Raw genomic sequence first — 17745 nt, forward strand, 5'->3', positions numbered from 1 at the left:
GGTCTTTTCACTTTGCCAACTCTCTGATGTTCCCCACACATAACTAATTTTCTAGTTAAGAAAGGAATTTGTGGAGACCTTATGTGAATCCATTTATGGCTTTCTCATTTCTATGTTCTCCCTGTTAAGTTTCTGGTTGATCCACTGCTTGCTTCAACTTGGTTTGCAACCTCAGTCTTGCTTGCAAAAACTGCAAAACTGCACGTTTTCTCTGTCCATTTCCACCAAGTCCATCACTTTCAGCCAGTGGAGCTATAGGCTTTTTGCCTCCCATTAAACTGATTTTGGCACCCTGGCATAAAACTACAAGTACACTGGTTACAAGCTGACAAAACTAGAAACCTCATTGACTGAACGGGGACAGAGGCGATGGAGGCAGTTAGGCAAGGCCATTCTTGCCTGAAGTACTGGCAGGCTTTTGTTTGTTTGTTTGTTTGTTTGTTTTTGAAACAGTCTCGCTCTGACACTAGGCTGGAGTGCAGTGGTGCAATCTTGGCTCACTGCAACCTCCCTCCGGCTCACTGCAACCTCCGGCTCACTGCAACCTCCACCTCACTGCATCCTCGGGTTCACTGCAACCTTTGGCTCACTGCAACCTCTGCCTCACAGTTCAAGTGATTTCTTCTGCCTCAGCCTCCCGAGTAGCTGGGACTACAAGCACGCATCACCACGCCCGGCTAATTTTTGTATTTTTTAGTAGAGAAGGGGTTTCACCATGTTGGTTAGAATGGTCTCGATCTCTTGACCTCGTGATCCGCCTGCCTCAGCCTCCCAAAGTGCTTGATTACAGGCGTGAATCACCGTGCCCATCCAGCACTGGCAATTTTTTAACAATCAACAATTCTCAATAAACAGTTTCCAGTGGGCTGAAATGGTTAGACTTTTTGGATAATTTTGTTCAGTTTTATGTATTTTTTTGTGGAGGGGATTTATTGATCTTTTCATACTATTATTTTAATGGTGTTTTGAGTACCAAAATTGATAGATCTTATGAAGCAAGTGGTTTCATTATTTGTCAGAAATGCTTTCCACATAATGGTGTTTCATTATAAGTCTGATACAAATAGTTACCAACCTCTTCTTTCCACTATTATTGGAAGTTACTCTTCCTTTGCATTTTGTGATTAATCCTTACTATATCTTGAGACATGATAAAGTAGGATAATACAAAAGTCTATTTTTGAAACTGTATGATAAAATTAATTGATGTAGATGTATTGTGGGAAACAGAAGGATAAGTTGCATAATTACATATTTTTGTCTCAGTTTTTTGATATTATAGTGTAGGCAAATATCTTTTCAGAAATCCTTAATATACTTATTAATTGAATAACTAGATCATAACTGAATTTCATGAATATGGCTTTCTTAAAAATGCATTATACGGGATTACTTTTGTATCTAAGTAAGACATTAAACCTATAAGCTAAATAAGGAATATATCAATACATTTGTTTAAATGAAGATTTGGAATGTCCACATAGAAAAGTTTATTACGAACAAAATAGAAAGATAAACAACAAACTAGATTAAGAGTATTTAAATCCCCTGTAATCCCACCACTTTGGGAAGCCAGTGTGGGTGGATCACTTGAGCCCAGGAGTTTAAGACCAGCTTGGGCAACATGGTGAAACCCAGTCTGTACTAAAAATACAAAAATTAGCTGGATGTGCTGGCATGCACCTAATATTCCAGCTACTGGAGGTTGCAGTGAGCAGAGATTGTGCCACTGCATTCCAGCCTGGGTAACTGAATGAGAGTCTGACTTAAAAAAAAAAAAGTATTTGAATCACTTTTGATTTGACAATGGGCTAATTTTTTTGATATGTAGAGATCTTATAAATTGACTAAAAGAAAGATAAAAAATCATTAGAAAAATGGGCCAAAGAATATGAACAGGCAGTATAAATGAATATTAAAGATGAAAAGATGCTCAGGCATCTAAAGAAATTTATTTTAAACCACTTATAAAATTCTGTTTTCTATTAGATTGAAATAGTTGGTAATACCCAGTATTAATTAAGCTGTTGGAGAAAATGAGCTCTGCTTGTTTTTATTGCTTTGGAAACATCTATCAGAATTTAAAATACAATTGCCATATTCCCCAGAAATTCAAAATGCATAAAAGATATGCAAACTAAAGAATATCCATTGCTGCATTTTTTTATAGCAGAAAAAACTTAGAAGCAACCTAGTTGTTTATTGATGGAGAGCTTATAGACCTCCATCCAGTTGTATGAGAGGGATCTGTATGTGGTGACATAGGAAGAGGTTCATGATATGTTACATTTTTTAAAAAGCAAGCTATTCCTTTATATATATTATGTCTGATTATGTTCTTATGTGAATAGAAAATATCAGGAAGGATATGCACAATTCTCTGTAAAATGACTAGTTTTGAGGATTGCAGTTGGGAGGTGATGGGAGGATGAGGATTCTGGAGTATCATTTTCCAAACTGCTTACTTTATGTTTTATAATAAGCATGTATTTATAGTAAAAGAAAAATATGCATTATATATTATCTACTAAATGTGAAAATTAAGAATTATACTTATATATTTATAAATGAAGAACTATAGTAAAATTTTTCTAGTTTGTTTTCTCTGTAGGTATGGAAATATGAATATTAATTTATAGATGGCAAATCGAGTGTTTTCCCATTAGCTAGGGATTGTGCATAAGTAAATGATTTCACTCTTAAGATTTGAAACATCTTTGAAATTCATAACCTGGATGAATGAACAATGTATTATATATTTTGAGCATATTAAAGTATTTTTATGGGCTGGGCATGGTGGCTCACACCTGTAATCCCAGCACTTTGGGAAGCTGAGGTGAGCGGATCATGAGGTCAGGAGATTGAGACCATCCTGGCCAACATGGTGAAACCTCATCTCTTTCGCTGCATGCAAAGCTGCAGTAGGCCTAGCTTTATTAGTCTTAACTTCTAACTTGCACGGCCTAGATTATGTACAAAATTTAATTTTGTAAAAATACAAAAATTAGCTGGGCATGGTGGTGCGTGCCTGTAATCCCAGCTACTCTGGAGGCTGAGGCAGGAGAATCACTTGAACCAGGGAGTTGGAGGTTGCAGTGAGCCAAGATTGCACCATTGCACTCCAGCCTGGCGACAGAGCAAGACCAAGACTCCATCTCAAAAAAAAAAAGTATTTTTATTACTGAGAAAGAAAAAATTTATTAGTCATCAAATCCACATCATATTAAAAATTTATGTTATTAGTATATTTTATTTAAAATTATGTTGAGTTCAAACCAGGCACAGTGGCTCGCACTTGTAATCCCAGCACTTTGGGAGGCCAAGGTGAGAGGATTACTTGAGGCCAGGAGTTTGAGACTAGCCTGGGCAACATAGCAAGATCCTGTCGCTATAAAAAGCTTAAAAATTAGCCTGGTGTAGTGACATGCACCTGTAATTGCAAGGCTGAAGTGGGAGGATCCCTTGGCCCAGGTGTTCCAGGCTGCAGCAAGCTGTGATCACTCCACTCCACTCTGACAGAACGAGACCCTGTCTCTTAAAAAAAAGTTGGTTCAGAAATACTAATTTAATCAAGTTGCATTAAACAAGGATGTTTTGAATGTATGAAAAGAGACAGTAAAACAATTTTCTAAAAAGCAATGGATAGCAAGGTTTTTCAATATTTATATATCAAGATATTTGTTTTAAGTTTTTTATGGAGGTTAACTTGTAATAAATATATCTGTAGTTTTTCTTTCTTTTAATTTTATAATACTTAAGTATAAATTTTTGAAAATTATAGATTAAAATACTAATTATATGTGTATAAGTTTCTTTTACATTATGGAATCCAATTTTATCACAGGTTTCGTCTTGATATATATCGATGTTTGGCCAGTCCAGCTCTAATAATGTTAACAGAGGAGGATCCAATTCTGAGAGCATTTGAACTTAGTGCTGATTTAAAAGAACTAAGTCTTGTGGAGGTGGAATTCAGGTGGGACTGAATGCAAATCATAAATTATATAATGTCTTTTGTTTCAAATCTTCAACCTAAGTTTCTTCATTACCCAAATAATAATTTGTATGTGTTTACATTTGATCCAAGAAGACTGCATCTTGTTACCACTTACTTGACAACAGACCCTGCTCTCCCTCAAAGGAACAGACTCTGGTGCTGCTTACATTATTCCTTCCACCTCTGCCCTCTGCCACCCTTTAACCACCCTTAATCTCTTCCCTACTTTTCAACCTAACCAAAGGCATTGCAGAGCAGTGTGGAATACAGTAGGAGTTACAGCCTAAAGCAAGATCAAACTTATTTGTAGTTGCTCTCTCTCACACATCTCCTCATTCTTAGATTCTGTAATTATCCTTGGGTAATGATCTTTCAGATCTTTCAAAAGCACATGGAATGCTTTCTTTACGTCAAGTACATTCCGCACAGACATAATCCCTTTTCACTGTTTGCTCAGATTTTCTGATAAGAGAAATATATATGTAATAAATGTAAGCATAAAAATAAAGTACAGCTAATTAAGAGGGATAAACACCCAGTCTGAGTTTTCTTCTGAAATGAAGATTAAGTGTAATTTTGGCACTTGGCATACCAAAGAAGCACTCCTATTATTTTCCTTTAGAGGGGTAAGTTGAAAAAAAAAAAAGACTTTAGAATAGCAGCTTATGAAACTACCAATTTAAACATTTTTTAAAAAGTTCTTAGAAAACTACTTTTATTAATAGTAGAGTTGAGAGATAGCCTTGAGATTTTCCTTTACAGAAAAGTATCCCTCGTGCCCTCTGAAGAAGGAGGAATTGATTATAATTTTTTACTAGCCCCTGTTGCAAAGTTTCTACTGGGGACCTATAACTCTTCCTACCTTTTCTTTCCTATTCAGCTGCTATTAGAGCCCCATGTCTTGTGTGGCACTCTTTCAGTGACTTGACAAAATTGGGAAAGTTCAAACTTCTACTTACTGGAAGGGCAATAAGAAACTTGAGTTTTCTTTAGCTTTAACAGCAGTACTTAATGTGTGCTTCATAGGCCTGAGTTCCAGAAACTAAAAAAAGGCCTCCTTATGTTTTCAAGTTTGGAACTACTGTCTTTTAACTTGGATAATTTAAATTTTGTTTAAACTTGATATGACATAAAGTATGTACTTTGATGAACACAGAAAACGTGGTTCAAATGTAACTTGTTGCTACTTTTAGCTTTATTAGTACATGAGGCTGTTAAATTATTCTGTTTAAATATGAAGAACTTCCTATTGTAACCTCATAATATGAGTTCTGAGTTATCATATAAAATAAAATTTATTCAACTCCTTTCAAACATGATTTGAAGCAACTGCTATGATTATATAATCATAAAATAATGAAGTTAGATTTGAAAGTGATCATAGAACCCATTTACTTCAATCCAGTGTTTTATAGACAGGGGAAGAGATTTATAAATGCTAGATTTTTACTAATAGCAGCATCCAATTAGGAACAGAATTAAAACTGAAAGTAGGAGCAAAGTTATAACTAGAATATAGGACTTCTTGCTTGTGGTTCTCTATATTTCCATCTAAACTGTACAGCCACTTATTTGTTTTTAGTAATCTATTAGAAATAAAGCAAATTAGATTAATAAAATGTATTGATTTCACTTTTGAGTCTTATAGTCCATCAAATGTTTATCCAAAGATGGAATATATTTGTAATAATATATACTTTTGATAAACATTCCCATCTACCAGTTAGATTCCTAAATCAAGAAGCAGGGAGTGCCTCATTTGTTTTTTGTTTTTTTTTTTAAGACAGGGTTTCACCATGTTGGCCAGGCTGGTCTTGAACTCCTGACCTCAGGTGATCCACCTGCCTCGGCCTCCCAAAGTGCTGAGATTACAGGTGTGAGCCACCACGCCCGGCCGACGCCTCATTTGTTAAATAAATCCAATTACTTATTCTCAGGTAGTTTTGACTACATAGAAAGTCCAGAGAATGAATGAGAGAAATTATGGCAAAGAAGTTTTTATTCTTCCTGTCCCCCTGGACCTGTCATAGTAACCCATGCCAGAGCAAACTGTGTCCCCAAACCATTGCCTGGCCTCTGTGCCCGTAGCCTGCTGGCACTGAAGTGGGTTGCACAGTGGAAAAAAAAAAGAAGTTTTTATTCTTTAAGTTATATTTTTATATAGCCAGTTCATGGAAAACCCCATTACATAGAAAGACTAACCAGTGAGAAATCTTTCTCTTTCCCCTTCCTTTCTGTTTGGGAAAAAAACTGAATAAAAACATTATTTTCTGAAGCCCAACATCAGGGACTCATAATTATTTATTTCTGACTTTATTTTTAAGTTATTATTAAGCTTAGACATATAGTTAATGTATTTGATTTTTTTTTTTTGAGATGGAGTCTCGCTTTGTCTTCCAGACTGGAGTGTAGTGGCGCCATCTCAGCTCACTGCAACCTCTGCCTCCTGGGTTCAAGCAGTTCTCCCTGCCTCAGCCTCCCAAGTAGCTGGAATTACAGGCACCTGCCACCATGCCTGGCTAATTTTTGTGTTTTTTAGTAGAGACGGGGTTTTGCCATGTTGGCCAGGCCAGTCTTGAACTTCTGACCTCAGGTGATTCACCCACCTTGGCCTCCCAAAGTGCTGAGATAACAGACGTGAGCCACCATGCCCAGCTGTAATTGATACTTTTAAAAGAATTATATACTAAAACTTCTTCATTTCTCACAATTTAGTTTAGGCCTGCTGTTAATAAGCAGTTCAACCCTAAGATCCAAGGAATAGGGATTCTGAAAGAGAGTTTTTTATTAAGTGCATTTTAATATCTTTCTTTCTAATTTGAACATTCAAATTAGCACTTTAAAAATGCTATTTTAATATTAGAGGTAACATAAACATATTATAGACTAGACTATTATTGAAAAAGCTCTAGTTAAAAATTTTATAATAATATTAATTGGATAGCATTAAGATATTATGTCTGTTGTTAAGGTAAGATAATAAAAGGAAATTTAAGCCAAGCTTACAGAGAATAAGGGAAAATGAGTTAAGTTAAGAACTGGTTGACAAATATTATTAGAATTTTTAGGAAAATGTTGGTATATATAAATGAACACTGTACTCATCTAAGATTATTAGTATGAACATAGGGAACATAATTGTGTTATGGTTTTCCCCAAAGCTGTGGAAAATTTATGCACCAGTACTTTTGATTATCCACAGAAAATGACTTCAGATTTTGTGTAATACTGTCAGAATTTAAATGTTGCTGAGTAAAAACATTTTTAGTGAATATAGCTTAATTGGAAGATGGAAATGACATTTCTGATAACAGAATGCTGCATTTTGTAGGAATGATTATGAGGAGCTGGCCCGGCAATGTAAAATGTTTGCTAAGGATTTACTTGCACAGGCCCGGAATTCCCGTGAATTGGAAGTTATTCTAAACCATACATCTAGTGATGAGCCTCTTGACAAACGGGGATTATTAGAAGAAAGAATGAATTTAAGTCGTCTAAAACTTGCTATCAAATATAACCAAAAAGAGGTATGAGGCTTTCCGTAATATATGTAAATTATTTTCTCTACAGTAGTCTAGTGGCTCAGAGCAAAGGCTTTGGAGCATCTCATCTGGGTTGAGATCCTGGTTCTGCTTCCTAAAAATTGTGGGTCTTGGGATGGTTGTTGAATCTGTTTGGGCTTTTGTTTTAATAATTATTTAAGAATATATACTTAAAGGGTTTAGCACAGTGAGTATTAGCACTAGGCAAGTATGCTATAAATGGTAGTTTCTATTATTTTTAGTAATATTGATTATAATTATAACATGGATGTTGATTTAATGTTTTTGCTAAATAGTTGCTACATAGGTAAGATTCTTTGTAGTAGAAACAAACTTTATAATGAAATTTCCATCTTGTGTTTTGTCTGTTGTAGGTTCGTTTTTATTGATCTGGTTATAAATAGCCCCTTCTATAGTATAATAGTGATTTCTATTTAAAAATAAAGTGTCAGATATTATATTTCCTGATTCTTCTTATTTATAATTCATTGTGAAACTCAAAAGTGGAGAGGTACATGGTATGATAACTAAGTTGAATCTGACTTTTCTGGCATCATCCCTTTTTATTAAGAGAAATGCCCATTTCTACTCCCCATGCATACATATACACATGATCTAGGAATTTGAATCAGGAAAATATGCATTTTAAATTTCATTTTTGAGATAATTAACTAAACGGTGATATTCATATGTAGCTAATAATAATATCTAATTGATAGTATGGGTGGGATATTGGTAAATGGTACTTATAAGGTATTACTTCTAAGACTCATTATTTTCATTATTAACATAGATGTTTAAATAAAACTTGCTTATCGAATTTTTATTATTACAAAAATGAGGCCTGAAATACATAATGACAGAAGGCAAGATACAGGACCTTCTGTGCTAAGGGCAGAATTTTTTCTTATCTTGGGTAAAAATTTGACCCTCAAAAAGCTATTAGGAAATTGATGGAGGAATTGATGGAGGATGTTTATTGGTTAATATATTTACTTATATGTTCCACAACCTAAAATGGACATGAAATACTAGAAAAGGATAGAAAAAAGGGATTACAAGGTATAAAGTCAATTAAAGTGATTTTTTAAAAAAACCTCAAAGAAAGGTATAAAGAACTAAACTTATCCTGGTTAGGAAAAAAAATTCTAAGAGGCAATTTTCTAATGATATCTATATCACTGAAGGTCTCACAGAGTGGAGTCAAAATGGAACCAAATGTACCATTCTAAAGAAGATGAGAGAAAAGAAAACAAGAAGTAATAGTAGTATTTGTTAGTTGACAGGAAGATAGTTTGTGATTTTAAAAATGAGTGAAACTGTAGTTTTTAAAACTAGATTTCTAAATGTGATCAATGGGGAAAATATTTTCTTAAATAGTTGGTAAGCTTTGTCTAGGTTATCAATCTTGAATAGCAAACTACCCTGTACTTAATGCTGTAAAACACTTCATAGTTATTTTATAATTTCATAATCATTTTATTATGCTCTTGAATTCTCAGGTCAGGAATTAGGAAAGGGCATGGCAATCATGATTTGTCTCTGCTGCTCCGTGTCTGGGAACTCAGCTGGAGATAAATGACAGGGTTATAATCAGATGGAGGCTTCTCCACTCACATGTCAGGTGTCAGAGCAGCAGCTGAGGACTCAAGTACAGGGAACTCTGAGTGAGCTGGGTGCTCAGATGGATGAGTCCACAGAAGGTGGGGCTCCTCAGAACTCACAACAGGAACCATGGAGAGTCATGGGCAGACTTTGAGGGTGTGGTCTGAGAAGCCTCTGCGGGCTGACTGGGGTACATACATGGGACCTCTATATGTTGCCTGGGCCTTCTGACAGCATGGTGGCCTCAGGGTGGCTTTTTACATGGCAGTACATGGCTCCAAGAGCAGGTGTTCCAGTGAACAAAGTAGAAGATGCATTGCCTTTTAGGACCTACCTTCAGAAGTCTCATAGCATCACTTCTGTTAGAATCTACTAGTTAAATCAATCACAAGGCTGTTGAGTTGAAGAGCAGGAAATTTTGACCTCCTCCTTCCCCACCTTTTGATGATGAGAAGAATGTGTGTCCATATTTCACTGCAGACTTAGAACATTTCTAGTTAAACTTTTTGTTCCAAATACATATTTAACATTACTGTTAATTAAATTATCATTATATAGATATTTGAGATAATTAACTAAACAATTTTAAATTGTTTAAAATTTAATAGCAAGAATAGCAAGGACAGTAATCAGACCTGAGATTGCTTTGGTATTTGGAGGAAAGGTGAAACTACTAAATTTGGGATGTTACTAAACCTGGTCATTGGTGAGAGGAAAAACTGTTTCTCTCTCAGGCATTTCACCTTGAGGGACAAATTAAGATTTCTCAAAAACATTGGAATCTGAGCATAAGAGTAAAGAATGAAGTAAGACTTTATTGCCAAAAATAAATATTTGCATATAACATATACACACTTTCCCATATACTTTAAAGCTTCTTTCAATTAACACCTAATACAGTGCCCACACATCATTTCATTCATGTGGATTCAACATAGTACTTGCTATGAAGAATATTCAAGTATTGCTTATTTGGAACTTTGTAGATTTTTTCTTCCAAATATTGTTTGGAAGAACATTGTTGGTTTAATCTACAGATGTAGGACCCATAGATACAGAGGGCCAACTGTATGGTATATTAGAAATTTTCTTGAAAGGACAATAAACAGCAATAAAACTCTGTCCAATTCTTTTTTTCACTTCAGTGTTAATTCTATAAATTATATTCTATTTCGGGATAAATAATTTTAAAACAGAAGGTTGACTAAATATTATTGTGGATTATCTGAATAATATCATTTTATAATAATTTCAAACCTGATGACATGATTATATATAGAATTATCTGGACCCTTAAGTTGTACTTCACAACGTGAGCATTATATTGGAAAAATATTGCCTATGAAATTTGTCAGCTAAGATTTGTAAACTTTGGTAAATCAATTTCTGTACCTGAACTGACATTTTTCTTGTATTTGGGAATATTTTTCCTTTTCTTCTCACATGAAATTCAGTTTTAAGCAGGCTTAAGAATATCTTTAATACCTTTTAAAAATCTGCAGTGTTTTCTTGGAACAAGAATAGGTCTAATATACTTAGCTTTTTATTGTTTTTGCTATCTTGGCATCTTGGCTTCTTGTAACTAAAATCAATAGTTTCTCTAGACTGAAGATGTCCAACATTAGTTAGTGGTATCTTTTTCTTTGTATTGTGCATGTTAACTTTGAAGTTTCGTAACCATTATTATAAGAGTTTCTATATTAAACATAACAAAATGGCTAAGTAGGCTAATAATAATAGTTAATATTTGGAGTGCATGCCATGAACCAGGCACTATTCTAAGGGCTCTACCTTTAACCTTCACAACGTTATGAGTAGATACTATTATTATTCCCATTTTTTAGATGGGAGGTTGAGGCTTAGAGAAATTTAAAAACTTGGTAAAGGTCATTTACTAAGTGGCAGAACCCAGATTTGAATCTGAGTAATCTGGCTCCATAGTTATCCTCTTAACCTCTGCATGCTTGTATTACTTGTTCAAAAAGTGGGGTGGGAAAATTATGTTCAATGTGTAGAATTGATTTTTAAACTCTTATTCAGTAAACTTTGAGTATCAGTCAATCAGTATTTAAAGGTTTCCTTTGATTTTTTTTTTCTTTTTAATGTGTATGTATGTCCTTTTCAGTTTGTCTCCCAATCTAACTGCCAGCAGTTCCTGAACACTGTTTGGTTTGGACAGATGTCAGGTTACCGACGAAAGCCCACCTGTAAGAAGATAATGACTGTTTTGACAGTAGGCATCTTTTGGCCAGTTTTGTCACTTTGTTATTTGATAGCTCCCAAATCTCAGTTTGGCAGAATCATTCACACACCTTTTATGAAATTTATCATTCATGGAGCATCCTATTTCACATTCCTGCTGTTGCTTAATCTATACTCTCTTGTCTACAATGAGGATAAGAAAAACACAATGGGGCCAGCCCTTGAAAGAATAGACTACCTTCTTATACTGTGGATTTTTGGTAAGTATCAAGTTAGTTTGAAAGGTTTTGCCTTTATTTAGCCCACTAGTTCTTTCTTGCTTGATGATATTTTGAATATTGAGTTCAATTTGCAATTTTACGCTGTCCACACCAAAAGAATTTGAACACTTCCATGATCACTGAATACTTAAGATAAATGTTTCTGAACTTGATGATAAGGAAGCATATCTCTTATTTAATATTTCTTAAATACATGGAATTTTAAAATTATTTATTCTCAGACTCTTTAGTTATTCATGATTATAAAACAGAAAAACAACTTCTAACACGTGAGTGCTTTTTTGGTGTAAGAATATGAACTTAGGTATTTTGAAACAATCTATTTTATACTGTTCTGCATTTTAAAAGTTAACTATTCTACTTCACTTATAACATTAGTTTTCCTTTTAAGAACCTATGAACTTTTGCAGTTACCTCTTGCTTTATCTCTATTTTAGAAACATTATTTAAATTTTGATTTAAAGGAGTCCCTAGTAACTCATTCCATAAATCATTTCTTTGTAATGATAGCCAGATTTCTTTAGAAATGATAGTTTTTAAAAAAGTATAAGACATTTTATTTCTGAAAATTATTTTTATAAGTATTACACTGTATAATATATATCTTAAATCACCTTCTACAGTTTTTACTCGTCTTGCCCTTTGTGTGTCAAAGTGTGTGTGGAGACTTGAGGTGAATCACATTATCTGTTTATGGCATTTTAAAGATATTTTCTTTATTTCCCTCTGTATCTTCTACCTTGTGTTTAACCTCACCACTTCCCATCTGTCCATCTACTATTTGCTATAGAGTAAAAGATATTAAAGTTTAGTCAGATCTATGGCACAAAGTATTGATTGTGTTTATCTTTTGACTAATACATTCCTGATTGTTTCAATTATTAAGTACTATGTTAAGAGGTATTTCACAATGTTCAATTTTAGTTCTTCTTTAGCTATACAAACGCTTTTTATATTTTAGAATGTTTATTTGAAAATCAGTTAATTTCAGGTAACTTGATTCTAATTAGAGTTTTGCTTTTAACAGTCTTCAATCCATGATGCATTAATGTTTAAAATTAGAGTAAAAATAATACACATCTAAACTCTAGGTTAAAGAGAGTTCAGTAATTCCTTCTTGCTAATATTTTTGTTTCCTGTAGTTTTGCTCTTATCTAAAATTTGATATTCTAATTTAGTAAATAATTTAAACTTTACCATATGTGGTTTTATATTGGATTGTGTGATTCTTTTCAATGTGAAATGTTTGTATTGCTATTTGAGTAGTTTAAAAAATATTAGTTTGAAAAGAATCTGTAAGAAGCACTTTCCCTCTATTCATTTAAACTATATCTGATTGTTATGTATTCCTTAGTCTTAAAGAACTGAAATTGTATATCATTTATCTATAATCTATTGTTTAAGTAGTAGTAAGAAAGAATATTTTCTGTTTTGTTAGATTCAGTTTACCCAAGTCTATATAAGAATCTAATTAGAGTTTATATGTCTTAGCAGTGAGTAAAAGCTCACTGAACTAAAATAGTCACACCACTCTTTGAATAGCATAAATAGTACTGCTGTCCTCGATTTTTCAAAATAATGGTAAAATTAGGGTTCTTCTCTTTTAAGAATGATGACCTTGTTTTAAATGATACTACATGTATATACACATGCACCCCCTTACACACATAATATGATTAATTTTCTAACCATATTCTACCTTACTAGAAGAATGCATGTTCATTAAGCCAGTAAAATTCCTGGAAGTATTTTACTTTCCTCAGCACAGCTTCTGCTTTGAAACAGTTTGATCTGAATAAACCTTGCCAAGGAAGTCTTAAGCCTTTTAGCTAATTAGGTCACTCTGGGCTTTTTTCAGGGTGTAGATCCAAACCTGCTCTAAGTGAGCATGGAGGAGTATTTTGCTCGGTTGCCTAAAGTCATTGCTTGGTTCAATTTATTATTTAAACCAATGAGCACAGTGACTTTTTACTCATCACGACCAATTTTTGTACATTTGTTTTGTTTGTTTTCATTAGCTTTTCAGAAAAAAAGTGGCGTTAGGTTATAAAAAGCAAGGTAGGTAAAAAGGGAATAATTTGTTGAGGAATGCACAGAATATTAATGGTATACTTTTACTTAATTTTTTTGCTATTAAACATAATAGAATGCTATTATAGAAATGTATTTTTTAAACTGTCATGTACCTACTTTGTCTAAGCACAAGCAAAAACAGATATGTCCCCTACATTCAGGGAGCTTATGATCTAATAAAAGTCAAATAAAACCATCAGAAACATTGACTTGAGAATCACACAGATAAATGAAAAATAAAAAATGGACTAAGTGCTGTTGGTTAAAGGTAATAGTGTTAGGAGAGCAAGCATATTATAGGGGCATTTGCCCTAGTCAGGGAGGTTGGGAAAGACACTTTGAGGAAATAATCAATCTAAAGGATAAAGAGATGTCAACTGAGAGAATTTGGAGAGGAAACTACTCTAGGCTGAGGTAAAAGCACATTCAGAAGCCCAGTGGCAAGAGAGAGAATGGTACAAAGAAGGGTGTGAGTAAAAGCTAACATTACTGGAGCAAGAAGAACTAGGAGAGTTTGATTCAGGATGAAGCCGTAGAAACATATTGTACCAGACCATGCATTGCCTTGTAGGTCAGGTTAAGTAATTTTGACTTTATACTAAGAACAAGGGGAAACCATTGCCTGCTTGAAGTAGGCAAGTGACCTGATCAGTTTTGCCTTTCGAAAAGATCATTCTGTCTATAGTGTGGAGGATGGGCTGAGAGGATAGTGCTGTGGTAGGAGTAGATGGAGGGAGACCAATATCGATGCTGTTGTACTAATCCAGATGAGAGCTGATGGCACCTTGGACTTAGGTGATTGTGATAGAGAAAGAGAGAAGGGAACAGACTTGAGAGATATTTATAATGTAAGACCTTTAGGACATGGAAATACATGGTATATAAGAGGTTATGTGGTGATCGCATTGCTTGGATTAGTTTCAACTTATTTTGTTCTTTTTGATCCAGCTTGGAAACGTGCAGTACATCAAGTGTATTAGCTTCATTTTTGTGGGGGTATTGCAGAGGAGCTGTGAAACTACCCAAGTGGTCTTCACTGTACTTTCGTGTCTGTCTTTTTTGATCAACAGTTTTCATGTTGTAAGTTTTTGTTAAGAGTTTCTTTTAGGTTGAATATTGCATTTACAGAAATAAACACATTTCTATAAGCACCTTTCTTTGGATGTTTTAATATTAACAGGAATGTATCTAAAGTTTAAGGATTTTTGTTTGCAGATATTTCATAAATAAGGATTTGCACACATCAGGATCTAGGATTAGACAATAATGTTGTTTTTGAGAAAGTATGGTCATGGAGAATTTGTTTAATATGTTTCTGCTCCACAGCTCTGAGTGGTGGGTGAAGGTTGAGCATGAGAAATACTCGGAAAGCTTTCATACCTACTCCTTCCGCAAATAAAACAATATTTGAGTTAATAAATGTTACCTGCTAGACTGTTTCATTTAGAATTTTTAGACAGTTTTCATCATTGATTTTGAGTAAAAATATACTGAGGTGGAATTTTAAAAAATGTTTTCCCATCAGATCTGCAAATGTTTTAAAAACTTTTTTTCTACATAATATTTGCGTACTGCATAATTAAGATGTTCTGAGCAGAGACTTCTAAGAATGCTTCTTGTGCTTCCCAGGGGAATTATTTTGCCTACTGATAAGCCAGAGAATGATTCTGATTGGCATAATTTGATCTCCACCCATGTGTGATGCTACACACTCTATTCTTTTGTTGCTCTGTGCTCTCCCCGAAAATTACTTAACGAAGGAATGTACCATAAAATGATCCTGAATTATGTTATTGCAGTCTGGTACTCCTTAAAAACTTCTGGCCAAAAAAGGGGAAAGTTTTTTTGTTTGTTTGCTTTGGATTTTATTTGTGTATACTTATTATTTTATTTGTGTATACTTATTCATTTAGCAATATTTTTTAACACCTTGATTGTACCAGGTACTTTTCAGGACATTTGGAAACATTAGTAAATTAAACAAAGATTCTTACCCTTGAAGAGCTTACCCAAAGTGGGGGAAAGATAGTCAGTTAATAATAGACCTAAAAAGTAAATTATGTTCAATGTTAGAAAAGAGATAAGTACTACAAAAGAAAGGTAAAAGCAGAGTTAGGAGAATTTGGAGTGGGGGACAATTTTAAAGTTGCAAAGAGCTTGCAATTTTAATTAGGGTAGTCAGGAAGGGTGGTGAGCAAGGACATGAAAATTGAAATAGTTAGTCAAATGGATCTCTGGGTGAGGAGGGTCCAGCCAGAAAGAAGAGCCAGTGTAAAGGCCCTAAGGCAGGAGTTGTATGTTCAAAGAACAGCAAGGAAGGTAGGAGGCCAGCGTGACTAGAATAGTACAGGGAAAGATTAGTAGGAGATGAGGTCTGAGAAAATAGGTAATATGGAGCCTTGCAGGCCATTGTAAAGACTGGTTTTGATTCTGAGTAAAATGGGATTTAAGGGAGGGTGCAATGCCCACTATGCACAATCAGCAGCAGTGGTTTTTGCATTCTTTGACATTTGCACTCACAAAACAAAATAGGCTGAAACCTGGTACTAAGTTTACTTAAATTTGTAGAAGTGAAAGTTTTGAACTTGAATATATAAACTTGAGAGCCTTTGCCATGTAGATGGTATTTAAAGCCATTAGATTGGGTGAGATTTTTAAAAAATTAAATAAAAAAAAGATTGGGTGAGATCATTAAAGTATTAAGTGTAGGTAGAGAAAATAAAAGAATCAGGGACTGAGCTCCTTATGTGTGCATGTATGCACATCCGTGTGTGTGTGTGTGTGTGTCTGTCCATGTGTATGTGTCCCTGTGCGTGTGTCCCTGTGTGTTTGGCATTAATTTATTTGGTTTCTTACGTTTGTTCCACATCCAAAGATGAAACTTAAGGCTATTTTCTTCAAGTCATATGAAAGTTAAGGTTATTTTCCTTTAGATTTTAAGAACTTTTCACTAAAATGTTTTTTTTTAATAAGGCTATAGCTGGCCCAAGGATTATTTATTTAATATTTTGAGTCTTAAAGTATTATTTAGCTTATTATTGAATTAAGAAAGTATTTTCTCATTTTTTTCTTCCTTTTCTTAGGGATGATTTGGTCAGACATTAAAAGACTCTGGTATGAAGGGTTGGAAGACTTTTTAGAAGAATCTCGTAATCAACTCAGTTTTGTCATGAATTCCCTTTATTTGGCAACCTTTGCCCTCAAAGTGGTTGCTCACAACAAGGTGACTATTTACTACGTCCATTGAAGGCACAAATAAAGTTAATTTTGGAAATAACTAAGATATTTAGCTATGTAACTCAGAGTTACATTGGGCCAGATCAGTGTCTGGTGTGTTTTCGTTTTAAGCCTGTGTGCACATGGTTTCCTATTTTTCCAGTAGTTTACAGGGTGTTACTTACTTTACATGATGGTTATTTATTATATAACAGGGACCCATAGTTGACATTTGGTATACTTTATCTCTTTTCATCTGCACCGGGATTCTATGAGACTGACATTCTCATCCCCATTTTGCAAATAAGGAAAATAAGGCCTAGAAATATTAACAACTTGTCCAAAAGCACACAATAAGAAACCAAGACTGGATTTAAATCCTGATCTGTCTATTTTCTTTCTACTACATGCCAATTCCCTTTATCTGACCTAGGTTCTTTTAGCTTATTAACCTGAATAAACTTAAAATGAGAAGAAAGTAACTTAAAATGGTTAGTGTTAGATATCTTTATATCTGCCAGAAAAAAAGTTTCCATTCCGTTCCATAATGAATGAAATGGTTATGTAATGTTTAGCACATTTCAAATCATGATTATTATCTTTAACAGCTTTAAAGTGACTTAAATATTATTTTTCTAACAACTATATATTTTTATTTAGAATTTGACAAAAATCTCCCCTTATAGATAACTTACAATTTTACTTCACCAAGATTTAGGCTCCCCCAAGCCCAGAAAGGGTAATAAATTTTGTGTTAACTATCTTTGTTTAAACCCTGAGTTTAAAATTCTTCTGGGGTGTCACATTCAAGGAACTAAAATATATAATA

The 17745-nt window shown here is 34.1% G+C and overlaps 1 protein-coding gene and 1 non-coding gene across 7 annotated transcripts in view; both read left to right on the forward strand.

The window, feature by feature from the left end:
* Positions 1-17745, forward strand: part of TRPC1 (transient receptor potential cation channel subfamily C member 1) — a 78400-nt gene that overhangs the window by 44229 nt on the left and 16426 nt on the right. For 5 of the 6 annotated variants that reach the window (XM_012437134.2, XM_012437135.2, XM_012437136.3 and 2 more), the window contains 4 exons: positions 3845-3976; positions 7329-7524; positions 11270-11606; positions 16784-16923. In XM_012437134.2, coding sequence (XP_012292557.1) covers positions 3845-3976; positions 7329-7524; positions 11270-11606; positions 16784-16923 — 805 coding nt within the window. Of the gene's footprint in view, positions 1-3844; positions 3977-7328; positions 7525-11269; positions 11607-14699; positions 14781-16783; positions 16924-17745 lie in introns of those variants that run through there. The other variant, XM_064378780.1, reaches the window with a different exon arrangement.
* LOC135275964 (small nucleolar RNA SNORA42/SNORA80 family) lies at positions 5984-6115 on the forward strand. Its single transcript, XR_010343545.1, has one exon. It is a non-coding gene; the product is annotated as a small nucleolar RNA SNORA42/SNORA80 family (small nucleolar RNA).

The sequence above is a fragment of the Aotus nancymaae genome, unplaced genomic scaffold (assembly GCF_030222135.1).
Source record: "Aotus nancymaae isolate 86718 unplaced genomic scaffold, 86718_ANA_hifiasm-v0.15.2.pri h1tg000019l, whole genome shotgun sequence".
NCBI lineage: Eukaryota > Metazoa > Chordata > Mammalia > Primates > Aotidae > Aotus > Aotus nancymaae.